The sequence below is a fragment of the Crinia signifera genome, chromosome 12 (genome assembly GCF_055691185.1).
Source record: "Crinia signifera chromosome 12, ASM5569118v1, whole genome shotgun sequence".
NCBI lineage: Eukaryota > Metazoa > Chordata > Amphibia > Anura > Myobatrachidae > Crinia > Crinia signifera.
In genome coordinates, this window is record NC_139228.1 from 18,927,784 (window position 1) to 18,939,778 (window position 11,995).

Below are 11,995 nucleotides of genomic sequence, written 5' to 3' on the forward strand. Positions count from 1 at the left end.
AGGTCTCCCCACAGAGTAAAGGTGCCCATACACGGTGAGATTTTTCACGTGCGTTTTGAACTATATCGCATCGAATCGCGTGCAATGTGATTAGAAGACAGTACAAAAAGTATGTGCAGCACATACTTTTTGTACTGTGCGATGAGATGCCAGCGGGAGCGCTGATCGCATTGCACGGCGCTATCTCACCGTGTATAGGCACCTTTACACAGGTGAAATAATTAGCGCCACCTATGTCAGTGAGTAATGAGCACACCTGTGCTCCTGTTAGGTGACCTAAGAAATGTGCCAGTGTGTAATGAGCACACCTTTACACCTGCTGTGTGACTGAGAAATGTGCCAATGAGTAATAAGTACACCTGTGTACCTGCTGGTTTACCTGAGAAAGATCAGTGAGTAATGAATACACTTGTGCATCTGCTGGATGACCTGGGAAATGTGTCAGCGAGTAATGAGTGCACCTGCTGTGTGACCTGGGAAATGTGTCAGCGAGTAATACACCTGTGCATCCGCCTCCTAACCTCTCCTCCTAACCTCTTTTGATCCTCCTATCCTGCCTCCGTTCCCACTTATCCTATTGTTTTTCGTTCATCTACCCACTTCCTTTTAGTATGTTAACTCTTATGAGCAGGGCCCTCCTTCCTCACGTACTCACCCTACCTCTTTACCTCACCAGTGCTCCTGTCCTGTTCTTCCCTTCCTCTACTTCATCTTCAGTCTCCTCCACAATTTCGACACCTACTTCAGAACTGATGCTGATTTTAGTTCTACCAGCTAGACCCCTATTCATACTGTATTTTATCAACACACCCTGTACGTTACCTTGTAATTTGTTTATTGTTTGCTATGTACGGCGCTGCGGACACTTTGAGGCGCCTTATAAATAAACGTACTACTACTACTAGATGGAAAGGACTCCCATTCTCATTCTCTTGATAAGATCACCCACCTTTGTATGAACAGTGAACTTCACTTTGTCCCTCTCGCTTAGTGCATCAGATATATCCACCTGCAGAGTGGCATCAGGCTGCAGATCTACATTAATTGCCCGTGGCTAAAAAAAAAAAAAAGAAAGGGAGAAAAATCATATTAGTGAACTAGGTCATTTTCAGAAATAGCTGTGCCGACACACTTATAGCTAACGCCGCATATTCCAGCTCTTATCGGAAAGACTAAACAGCCCACTTAAGGCCCACAGCATGTTTGAGCGGCTTTCAGCTCAAAGCCACACAGTGTGTATGCTCCAGCGATGAGCGCTACTGCGCGCTCCCGCATCATTGCTGGGAAAGCCGTTCATCTGCTGGTTATACCAGCAGATGAGCAGCTTTCAGGATGGCTTTGCATAGCTCTCCGCTATGCAACGCCCCTCTCCCCCCTCCGTCGGCGGATTTCCACGCAGCAGGCAGACCGTACCATCACATCTCAGAATGGGATCACTTGGTCTACAGCAAGTTGGTCACCAAGCATTAGGTCAACGCCATTAGGTCAACATGGTTTTAGGTTGCCATGGGTCAAGGTCGACATGGTTCTAAGTTGGCTGGTCAATAGGTCGACACAAGCATTAGGTCGATGTTTTCACTGTTTTTTTTTTTTTACCCAAATGTCGACATGGACACAGTTTGCAGTGCACCGCATCGCTCACGATGCTTCGGGCACACTATTTTATTCTCCCACCACACCCTAGTGGATGGTAGGGCATGAAATACCGCCTGTCAGCACGTGTCGGCTCAAAAAACAGTGAAAAACCCCATGTCGAGCTTTTGACTGTCGACCTAGACCATGTCGACCTAATGCTTGTGTCGACCTAAACCCATGTCGACCTAATGGTTTCAACACAATGCTTGGTGACCAACTTGCTGTAGACAAAATGACCATATACCCACATCTCAATGAAAACAAAGGGCCTAATTCAGGTTAATTCGGAATGGGATGAATACGGCCAGGGAGGGAGGACCGGAGCGGATGGCGGCGGGAATGGCACTTGCCCATGGTGCTCAGTAAGCTGCGAACTTTGCAAACCTTAATCAGGCCCAAAATTAGGAAGGACACCGCTCAATGACTTTTACAGATTAGAATGAACAGTATGAGGAGGATCAACTTAATCTGCCAAAGGGCACACGACTCCTATTAAATAAGATTGTTGCAGCGGGGGAAAAAACAATTCTATCACAATGGATAGACACAACACCTATCCCCCTATCATTACTACATCCCAGATTACAATATTTGTTCTTAATGGACTGGACAGAAACCGCCACTAATAAAGAAAATCTGGTTAGCAAATTTGTGGATGGGTGGTTACCCTACATACAAACGTTAGGTCAAACTATGAAAGATACATTGAGAAATAGTCTCAAATCAACCTCCTGGTATGACATGGAGATCATTGCAAATGGTGCACCACCGTTTTGAGGCATCAGTTGCAATCCTCACGTATAGCTCACTTAAAGTATAAGATCGTTTGTTGTTGATATGCCTTTTCCTGACCACAACGCTGACTTTATGTATACTAATATCAACCTTTGTATGCTATTCATGTGTATTTGCAGGATTACTGTAATGGACTTTACTATGTACAGAACAAAAACCATTGATTCAAAGTATACTGTTTGTATCACAACCAATAAACTATATTTGAAAAATAAAAATGAACAGTATGAGACAGTCTAGTTGTAGGGAAGGTTCATTCTTACAGGGCTGGGACACTATTGTCATGTACATCAGTTGTGTGCGCGTGTAAAGCACTGGAATCCCGAAGCAAGGACCAATAATACACAATTGTTTTTCACCTGACATTGCTATTCATTTATTTGAACAAGAGGGAGTGGGGAGTATAATCAGAATTATTATTCCCTTTGATAAGAACACAAATGCTTTTGTGCGCCGTCCCTTGTAAAATCCATTTTCGCCCTCTCCGATTACAAAACCTGATTTGTAGGTAACATCAGTCTACACTGTAGAAACCATAGAAGGCTATTATACAGTGGATAATGCGGCTGGGTTACGGCTTAGGAATTATCTGTAATAGCACATGGATTCCATCAACATTGTACAATTCATACAAATAAATAATGAGATTACATTAACGAATCTTAAGTATCCGGATAGAACATTTGGGTTTTAAGAAATTATTGAAATATTTAGATTTACTTGGTGGCGTCAATTCAAGTGTTCAGCTGCTGGGCATCTAAACAAGCGGACGCCTATTGGAGTCATTCAATTTTGCTTTAAAAAGATGTCCATTAACCTCGGCAGCCATTTTTTTTATTGCAGTCTCCAATGGCGCGAGGAAAAAATGTGTGAAAAGTCCATTGTTTTGGCGCCCAAACCAGATCTACAAACAGGACCCTTTCCTTAATGTCAATAAAAACAATTCTACTTTATACATTTCACAGAACAGTCAGACTTTAACCTATTCTATGAACCTCACAGATGATTACCTAATGGTTGGCCAGTCGCACATTTCCTTAGTTATTCCAGGATACCGGTTCCCCCACTGACAGCAATATCACTGGTCAGGCCCACGCCAGGACTAGGTTCTTGTGTATTATGATTTAACATTTCTCACTTGTGCTAAAATTTCACTATCGTATCAAATCTCCATAAACAAAATCCCACTGTGATTCTGTGGTGTCCAACTGAGCAACGAGACCATTGATCGTGTTCTTTCTGTGACTTCTAGGAGCAATGGGTGGTAAATTTTCTAAGCTAGGACTTCTATTTTATATGGGATGTTGCAATGGGCAACCAATCAGAAGCTACTTTATTTATTTAGCACCTTTTAAAAGATAATAGATAGTATCTGATTGGTTGCCCATAGCAACATCCCTTGTGAAATAGAACTCCCATCTTAGTAAACTTCCCCCACTAAGAAGGGTTCAATTTACTATGCCAGTAACATGATCAGGGCTGGGCAACACCGGCCCTCCAGATGTTGATGAACTACACATACCAGCATGCCTTGCATCAGTTTCAGCATGGCCACATAGCAAAACTAATGCAAAGCATCCTGGGATGTGTAGTTCATTAACATCTGGAGGGCCCGTGTTGCCCAGCCCTGAACAAAGCAGTTAGGAGCCAATTGGCTAACACTTTCTCTCTATCCACTTTATCACACTTTTGGGGCAATTCAATTGTTTTGTCTGGGCTGACTAAAGCTATTCAATTGTTTCCCCCATTGGTCACGCATGCTCCATGTGCACGTCCATTAGTTCCAGGTCCAGGTTAAGGTGCTCAAACTCCAGTTTGAGCATCTAACCATTTATCCGCACGTTTCACCTTGCACCTCAGTCGGCTGCAGGCTGTGTCTCCCTGCTGCTTGCGCACACGAATAGAGCAACAATTGAATTGCGTCATTCATGCTATTTAATGGCAGCCAAGGAGAACAACAATTGTATTTGAATTGAATCCTTTGTGTCTCTAGAACATAACAGAATTTGACCTCCGAAACGTCTCTACTCTGGCACTGATAGCCTTATAAAACCAAGAGGCTCAATCTGTACTTTTGTGTTTTCTGGCTCTCTGAAAGCAGACATATTTCTGGGAAACCCAGCAAGTCATTAGTTATGTTGCTTTTAACCGATAAATATCAGCATGGCATTTTCAGTTAATTGGATTTGTCATGTTGACTTGTAATTGGGGACATTTTTTTACTTTACAATGGAAACAATTTTGAAAAGGAGTAGGACTGTAATAGCATTTGCATAGTTACTGATGAACTGCAGTGGCTGCTGGCCACAGGATAAATCAGTAACTGCAATGTTGGGAACAAGTAATACAGTACAGCGGTAAACCTTAGTAATCTTACAATGATGGATAACTGGACAAAGATCAACGCTTCAGTATACAGAATACATGGTCAGTCTTCTGCATCTGAGCTAATTCCTGCAAATCAGTACACCTGTACAGTCAGGGTTAATGCCAAAGGTTTGGGATAGTTGGAAGGTAAAGGAGGTATCATGAAGCAAATGAGGTGCTTTTTTTATATTTTTTAATGTTTCGGAAATCTCAACCCTATTTGATCCTTTTAAGGATATTCCTATGCCTACCCCAAGCATGGTTAAATGACGGAGCCTCTACCTCAGGGATGGAGAACATGTGGCCCTCCAGCTGTTGTTGAACTACACATTCCAGCATGCACTGCTATATTTTTCTATTTGGCCATGCTAAAACTGTTGCAGGGCATGCTGGGATGTGTAGTTCAACAACAGCTGGAGCAGGGAGATCCCTAGTGACCTGGATGTCAAAGGAGAACTACTCAGAGGGAAATACAACATCTCTCTTTAGCTGTTCCAGACTATGGGTCCAAGTCAACAGCAGGCGCACCACCGCCATGTTGTTTCATTTACAGCAGCTGCAAGTGACATCACGCAGCCACACTGAAAACAGCCCGCACACGCTTGCATTGTCTGGTCACGTCTCATAAACAACACAATGCTGCACCCTCCACTGTAATTTAAAGTGCGATCACTTCCTTCCGGGATGCAATTGCGCAGAACGATATCGGTCAGTGTGTGCGCACTACAGTATATTGTTCTCCCGCATTACTACAATGCTAGTTTGTGCTGATCAGGTATGTTATTATGTCTCAGATACCGTGTTGCATAATACGTCAAAGTCATAGAAATAAAGGAGGATAATAATTATAGACAAACAAAGTAACGTCTCTCTAGGGCATGGTGAGCTGTGCAAGTACTGAGAGGATCTTTAAAGAGGACATGAAAAAATGTGCAACAATAGACAGATCCTTCAGGTTTTCAACACACAACTACAATAACTCAAGTGGAGTGGTTACAATGGCGTTTTACAGAGATGGTATGTATAGAGTGAAGGCGTCAGGCAGTAATGGAGATGTGAAGCATCCTCCCATTATATGAAACTATCAATTTCAACATTCATTGTATGGACAGATATAAGCTAAATATTGTCATTATTTCTTAAGTGTTCTGCCAACAGACAACATTCAAAGAATGTTACCAATCAGATTCTACTTTCTATTTATTTAACACTTTCTAGAAGATAATAGATGTAATCTGATTGGTTGCCCATAGCAACAGTCCATCTTCAACAGAACTCCCAAATCTGCCCCCCCAGAATCAATCTCTATGCAAGGCAGTCCATGTAATCTATTGAAGAGTTGGTGCTAGCAGGATAAGGGGGTCTGGAAAGCAGATCCTATGCACAATTTTTGGGGTTTATGGGCTATTTCACAAGCTCCGGCTCCTGCCGGGCAGCGAAACCCTGCACGGCCAAGAAGCCGTGCCGCACTCAGAAGTTTTCAATGGTGGGGATGGCCACAGCCCAGCAGCCGTCCCTTCCAGTGGTGGGATACAGCTGCAACCGGGCGGCCAGGCCGTGGCCGTCCCATGTGAATGGACACAATCTTGTCCATTAATAACTACTGAGTGCGGCACAGCATTTGTCCGTGCGCGGTGATTCGGCTCAGAGCAGAATCACAAGCCAGGAAGTCAGGTATAAAACGTGGATCTTCCCACTGTATAATACACCTTGATAAAGCTGTAAGTAAACACAGCGAAACGCATTGGTGTTGTTGGACCTGATATTGGAGAAGAAACCCATCACCAGTTGCAGAGTAGTTTGACCACCTGCTTAATCTTTTGATCCCGTCCCTCAATCAACATCAGAGTACCAAAACCATTTTCAAACCTGACCTATTGAACTGCCATCTACAAAGGTCCCCCGGGGCTGGCTATAACATCTTCTGCCAGCGGGTTTGGAACCAAGATACCACTAGGAGATTCAGGCTAACCATTCAACGGACTTTCTCTGTATTTGGACTCAAGCGTCGATCAATGCAAGTTATATCAACCCCCCAGTGGTGACTTTTATTACTCCAACAGGTCCCCCGACCTTAATATTGCATGCTAATATATGTATTGTTAATGTGTCATTAAATTGTTATTTTTACTTGATGCATACACTTATTTTTATGGATTAGCGCTGCTTCATTCTTGTTCTTTCTTGCTTTTCAATAATTGGGGAATTGACCGCCCCCTGAAGCAGCTGTTTAATAGGCAACAACCCATATAGAGGCGCTCTTATAATTAACTCAGGTTAATTATTGTATTATTTGTATCTGGGGACAGTCTACAGACCTCATATCCTCATGCAACTAGCCTTACAGCACGAGATGCCCGATGGTAGCGTTCCGCCAGGCCGTGCTGCAACTCTGCATGTGCTGTGCTTCTCATTTTAGAGAAAATGCATCTTAGTCACGGTGTGGCTAGGAAGCATCAGGAGACTGTGCTGATTCATGTACAACTGAGTCCGTATACAAGCACACGAGAACTTGGAAAAGAGCCGCGGATGACACCTTCTGTCACATTCTGCCTTTCTTTATAAACAGAAGATTCCCAATAGTTTCAAAATTGCAGTTATATCACTTCTACACAACACTGATCTGTGCGAGTGCTTTCAGTTCCATGATTTGCATAGGATTTAAATTTGGAGGAACAGAATCACTTATTTTAAATGTTGTGTTAACATTGGCCGATTTTTGACCTTGGCATAATACATTTAACCCCTAAGCAGCTAAAGCTTTTCTCTCCCCTGTGCTAAACCCAAATGCATGTGAGCGGGGTTTGCCTACACCCCTTCAAACTGTACAACCAAGCATGTTTTCCCCACATCTCAGCACCAGATCCCAGGGAGGAGGCAGCCTCTTTCTGGGTCCAGGATTGGAGGGTCGAGTACCTTGGGGGAGAGGGGGCATGCATTGCTTATACCCATTGCCAAGCACATGAGTCCATAGCACCCCCCACACCCACACACTATTTTGCTCTGGGACCCCATCAGACAATAAAAATAATAACAGGACCCCAACAAGTTAATGCAGAAGGCCGTCATAGTCATAGTCAGCAGCCAGCACATACATGGCAGCATTGTGGAGGCACAAAATGATGGGAGGAGTCTAAAATAAGAGACAATTCAACAGATTTTTTAGACTCCTTGGGTGAGATTTAATAGGATGAGAGATTCAGAAAGTTAGAGGTTTGGTAAGAAATTGCCATTTTTTTTTAAAGGGGCAATCATTTACACTGCTAAACCAGTTTGATTTTGAAGTGTAAATGATTGCCGCTTTTCTCACCAAATCTCTCACTTTCTGAATCTCTCATCCTATTAAATCTCACCCCTTGAGTCACTGACTAGTTTAGAAATGTCATCAGCCTCATGGTCAGTAACAGGGAGTCGGGACCCATGTTGAGAAGGCCGGGACCCAATTTGGGATCAGGACCCACGGTTTGAGAACCGCTGTACTACTGCAACTTCTCCAAAAGGAGAAGTTGCATGCAATGCCCCCTGAACCACCCAGAAGCTTCCAGGGCGGCAGGAGAACATACGATATATCATATGCGGGCCTTTTGCATAAGATATATTGTATGCATTATCAGAATGCAGAATAGTCCCAATGCCTGAAAAGCTGTCAGAGTAGGAGGCTGGACATCAGTATGCCCAATCTCCAACTCGGTTGCACACAGGACCACATACTGGATAGGATTGGACGTCAAACACATGCGATATGGTCACTTTTCGAAATCGGGTGAAATCGCACTAGTAAATTACCGGCTTAAGTTCAACATCAATATCAGTAAATGTTTATTCAAGGATACCCCCCAAAAAAATTATTACATTTTAAGAAAATACTAATTCATTTATACCTTCTCCATCCATCTAAACTCCTGCCTAAATGGACAACAGAAAGTGTATTTTTAAAGAGATTGCAAATACGCGGAGAGCAAATGCACAAGGAAATTCCCAAAGAAAACAGAAAACAGAATTCCAGATGTATTTTACAACCAAATCTACACTTGAATATTCTAAAGCAATTTTATTGGAATCTTGAACTACTGAACGCAAAGAATGCGTAGGAATATTATTGGAAGCCAACATGCCATTTAGAAACAGGGAAATGTAAAACATTAAAATGGAAACCTTGTTTTTATTGACCCAGGATGTGGCAGAGCTGCCATCTGTGCGCAGTCTAATGTTATGTGTAGTGAGATCGCAAACGTCTGGTGATCACATGCTCAGCGGACATTACCACTAGGAGGACATATCCTTTGAAAGAGGGGACTCTCCTCTTTCAAAGAAGGGTGCCCCCATACGGTTTCCTACCAGTATGTGATAAATATGCAGGAATTAGATCTTTTCACCAAACCTGGAAATCTGCAGTGTAGGGGGTCACTGTCTGGTGATCACAACAATTTATATGGGGCAAATATGAAAAGTGAAAAACTCTCTATGTACCAGGAAGCACATCTGGGCATTCCATCCATGTGTCATCTGAGAGATAGCGTGCTACGAGTGGAATGTGCCATCCCTGAATGGCATATCATCTGAGTAGCAAATATGGCTGATATGGGCACTGCCCTGCATGGGGCGCACTTTTTACAATGACTTCCCCCCATAGTTTGGGGGAATATTCACCTATACTTAGAAGAAATATTCAGGGATGCCAGCAATAGCCTAAATGATCACAGACTTACAACTGCATGTTTAGAATCAATGGTATAACATGTTTTAAATTGCTGAAAATGACAATTTCCCCACTTCTATCTGCCAATTCCCCTGCTGGGTAAATTGATGGTTTCGACTCCTCCAAACAAGTGGACCACTATCCTCAGTTAGAAAAGGACATGCTGCTGGTCTTGTCCATGCATCCGCCAATTACTGTATCCACAGCATTCCAAGTTTTCCTAGTTTAGCACCAGAGGGGAAAGCATGATCGGCAGCAGGTGCTACAATAGGAGCATTGCAGATGTCCGGGCCTTACCAAATTCAGTCCTTAATGCCCTTGCCTCGCCTTACCGCTGTAGCACAGGTGCACTCACTACAGACTAGCACATTTTACAAAACCCACAGGTGTTACTAATTATTTCACTTTTGATTCTCAGAGGAGATCTGGAAAACATGCATTGCCTATAATTCAATGAGGAGTGGATGTTGGGAGACCCTATGCTGCATAGGAGATGGGAGGGAAGATATAGTGCTTGCAGCTGGGAGAAGGGCACAATAAGGCAAGGGTGGTCCATGCCCACAGTCAGGGGCCATTTATAAGGAGGGCACGATGTCTGTGACCCTCTCCATGCAGCAGCTGCCAAATAACGGTACCCCCCACCCCCTGCACCTGTTACCACGGCCAGGTGCCAGCCTGATGGCGAAGGGGGGGTAGGAGGGCACTCACCGCTCTGTCCTCCTCTGACAGGAAGTCGGGTCCGTCATCCAGGCCTTCCTGCTGCGGAGAAAGAGCACAGGACAGTCCGTTACCCACCAGAGCCACCTCACCCCCGTCATGCCACCCCGGGGGTATCCATCAATACCCGCCCTCACCCACCGCTGCTTACCATCATGGCTGAGACAGTCACTCACTGCCAGGCAGGGGACGGGCTCCAACCGATGGGCGAGGGGGAGGGGAGATGGCCGCCGGGACACGTGATAGGAGGAGGGGTCACAGTGACAGCTGGATGGCGCTCTGGAGGGATGCGGCGTCACGTGATGTTGGGCAGGGAATGTCGGCGGCCATCTTTGTTGAGGGACAGTGACAGTAGCCGTAGTAGCAAAGTTCTCCTGAGCCTGATGAATGAGCAACAGTGACATATAAGCAGGGGTTTCTTTCTGCATTGTTCGACAACGGAAAATTACATACTTAGCATTTACTATTTAGTTTACTTTATAGAATAATGGTAATTAACCCAAACAATTTCCTGCATGGGTGTTATATGTGCAGAATATTGAATGATGACATGGATGGGAGGTTGTCGCGCCAAATAGCTAGGATGTCGATATAATTATGTTTTCCATAGTTCTCTTAACTAACCCTAACCGCAGCCCAACCCTAATGTTGAGTGTCAACATTCACAATGTCGGCATTTTCATTTTGACATTCTGTCATTGTCAACGACATTGGTGAATGAAGACAAGATCTCTATATATACTTTCTGGTGTCGAAATGCGAATGTATTGGCGTTAAACAAGCTTATCTAGCATGCACTATATAAGAGCAAAAGATACTTGTGTAGTTTCACGGCGGCAGCGTAAGCTAGGTTATCAGCATAGTCTGCCGCCATGAAACGAAACAAGTAACTACCGTACTGTTGCCGGGAACTGCATCTCTGTCCCCGGCGTCCATGGCAAGCCTAGTTAGCGCCTCTCTCACACCACCGGTACCAGCATGATCCCCTCTCTTTGGCAGAGACGGGATCATGCTGACGCCGGCGGAGAGGCGCTCCATCTGTTTGACATACAGGAGCATTTGAGACGCTCCTGCAATGATACGCTCCTGCGTCTGAGTAGCTGTTGCTCAGATGTATGATATGACAGGTGTGAATGTGTTCCTGAAACACCCCCACTATCCACAGCAGCCCGAAGCTTGGCGAGCGTAGCGAGGGGACGCGTTACGCGTCCTCCTGACCTTTTCATACCCCCACTATCCACGGCAGCCCGAAGCGTGGCGAGCGGACACATTCCGCGTCCTCCCGTCCCTATGTCAACAGCACAGAAGTTGGGAGGTATGCATAACAACAGGTCCGCTGCAGCACGTAGATTACTAATTATTACGAATCTGCGGCTGCTCAAGATCTGTTCTGCGCACATGCACAACAGGTCTTAGCATCATTCACCCGCACGTCCCCCTGCCATTGCCTCACTGACAAGTATTAATGTTGAGGGGGTGGGCAGAGGGTCCCACTTTACTGTGTTCCCAGAAAAGGGGGGGCCATGCCCCCTTAAGCTGGAGCTTTTACAGATGGTCACGATGTTGGATCCAAATTTGCGACATAAGTTGCAGTGCTGTTTACGTTCAGTGACTACACACCCTGCCAGCAGTGACCTACATAGTGCACCCCAGATGCTTCCACTGAGGGCAGGATGTGCTTCACTTGGATCTTTAACCTTTTGGATATAGTAATACTACACTAGATGGCACTGTTTCAACATATATTGCTTTGTTTGAATCCACATAGGTTTTAGAGTGGCA

The 11,995-nt window shown here is 44.6% G+C and overlaps 1 protein-coding gene across 1 annotated transcript in view; it reads right to left on the reverse strand.

The window, feature by feature from the left end:
* The window catches only part of SNX6 (sorting nexin 6), a 28,526-nt gene extending 18,019 nt beyond the window's left edge, over positions 1-10,507 (reverse strand). Inside the window, exons 1-3 of the mRNA XM_083167688.1 lie at positions 10,365-10,507; positions 10,205-10,255; positions 950-1,054 (exon numbers count right to left, since the gene is read on the reverse strand). Coding sequence (XP_083023814.1) covers positions 950-1,054; positions 10,205-10,255; positions 10,365-10,370 — 162 coding nt within the window. The 5' untranslated portion in view covers positions 10,371-10,507. The remainder of the gene's footprint in view (positions 1-949; positions 1,055-10,204; positions 10,256-10,364) is intronic.
* Between the last annotated feature and the right edge of the window lie 1,488 nt (positions 10,508-11,995).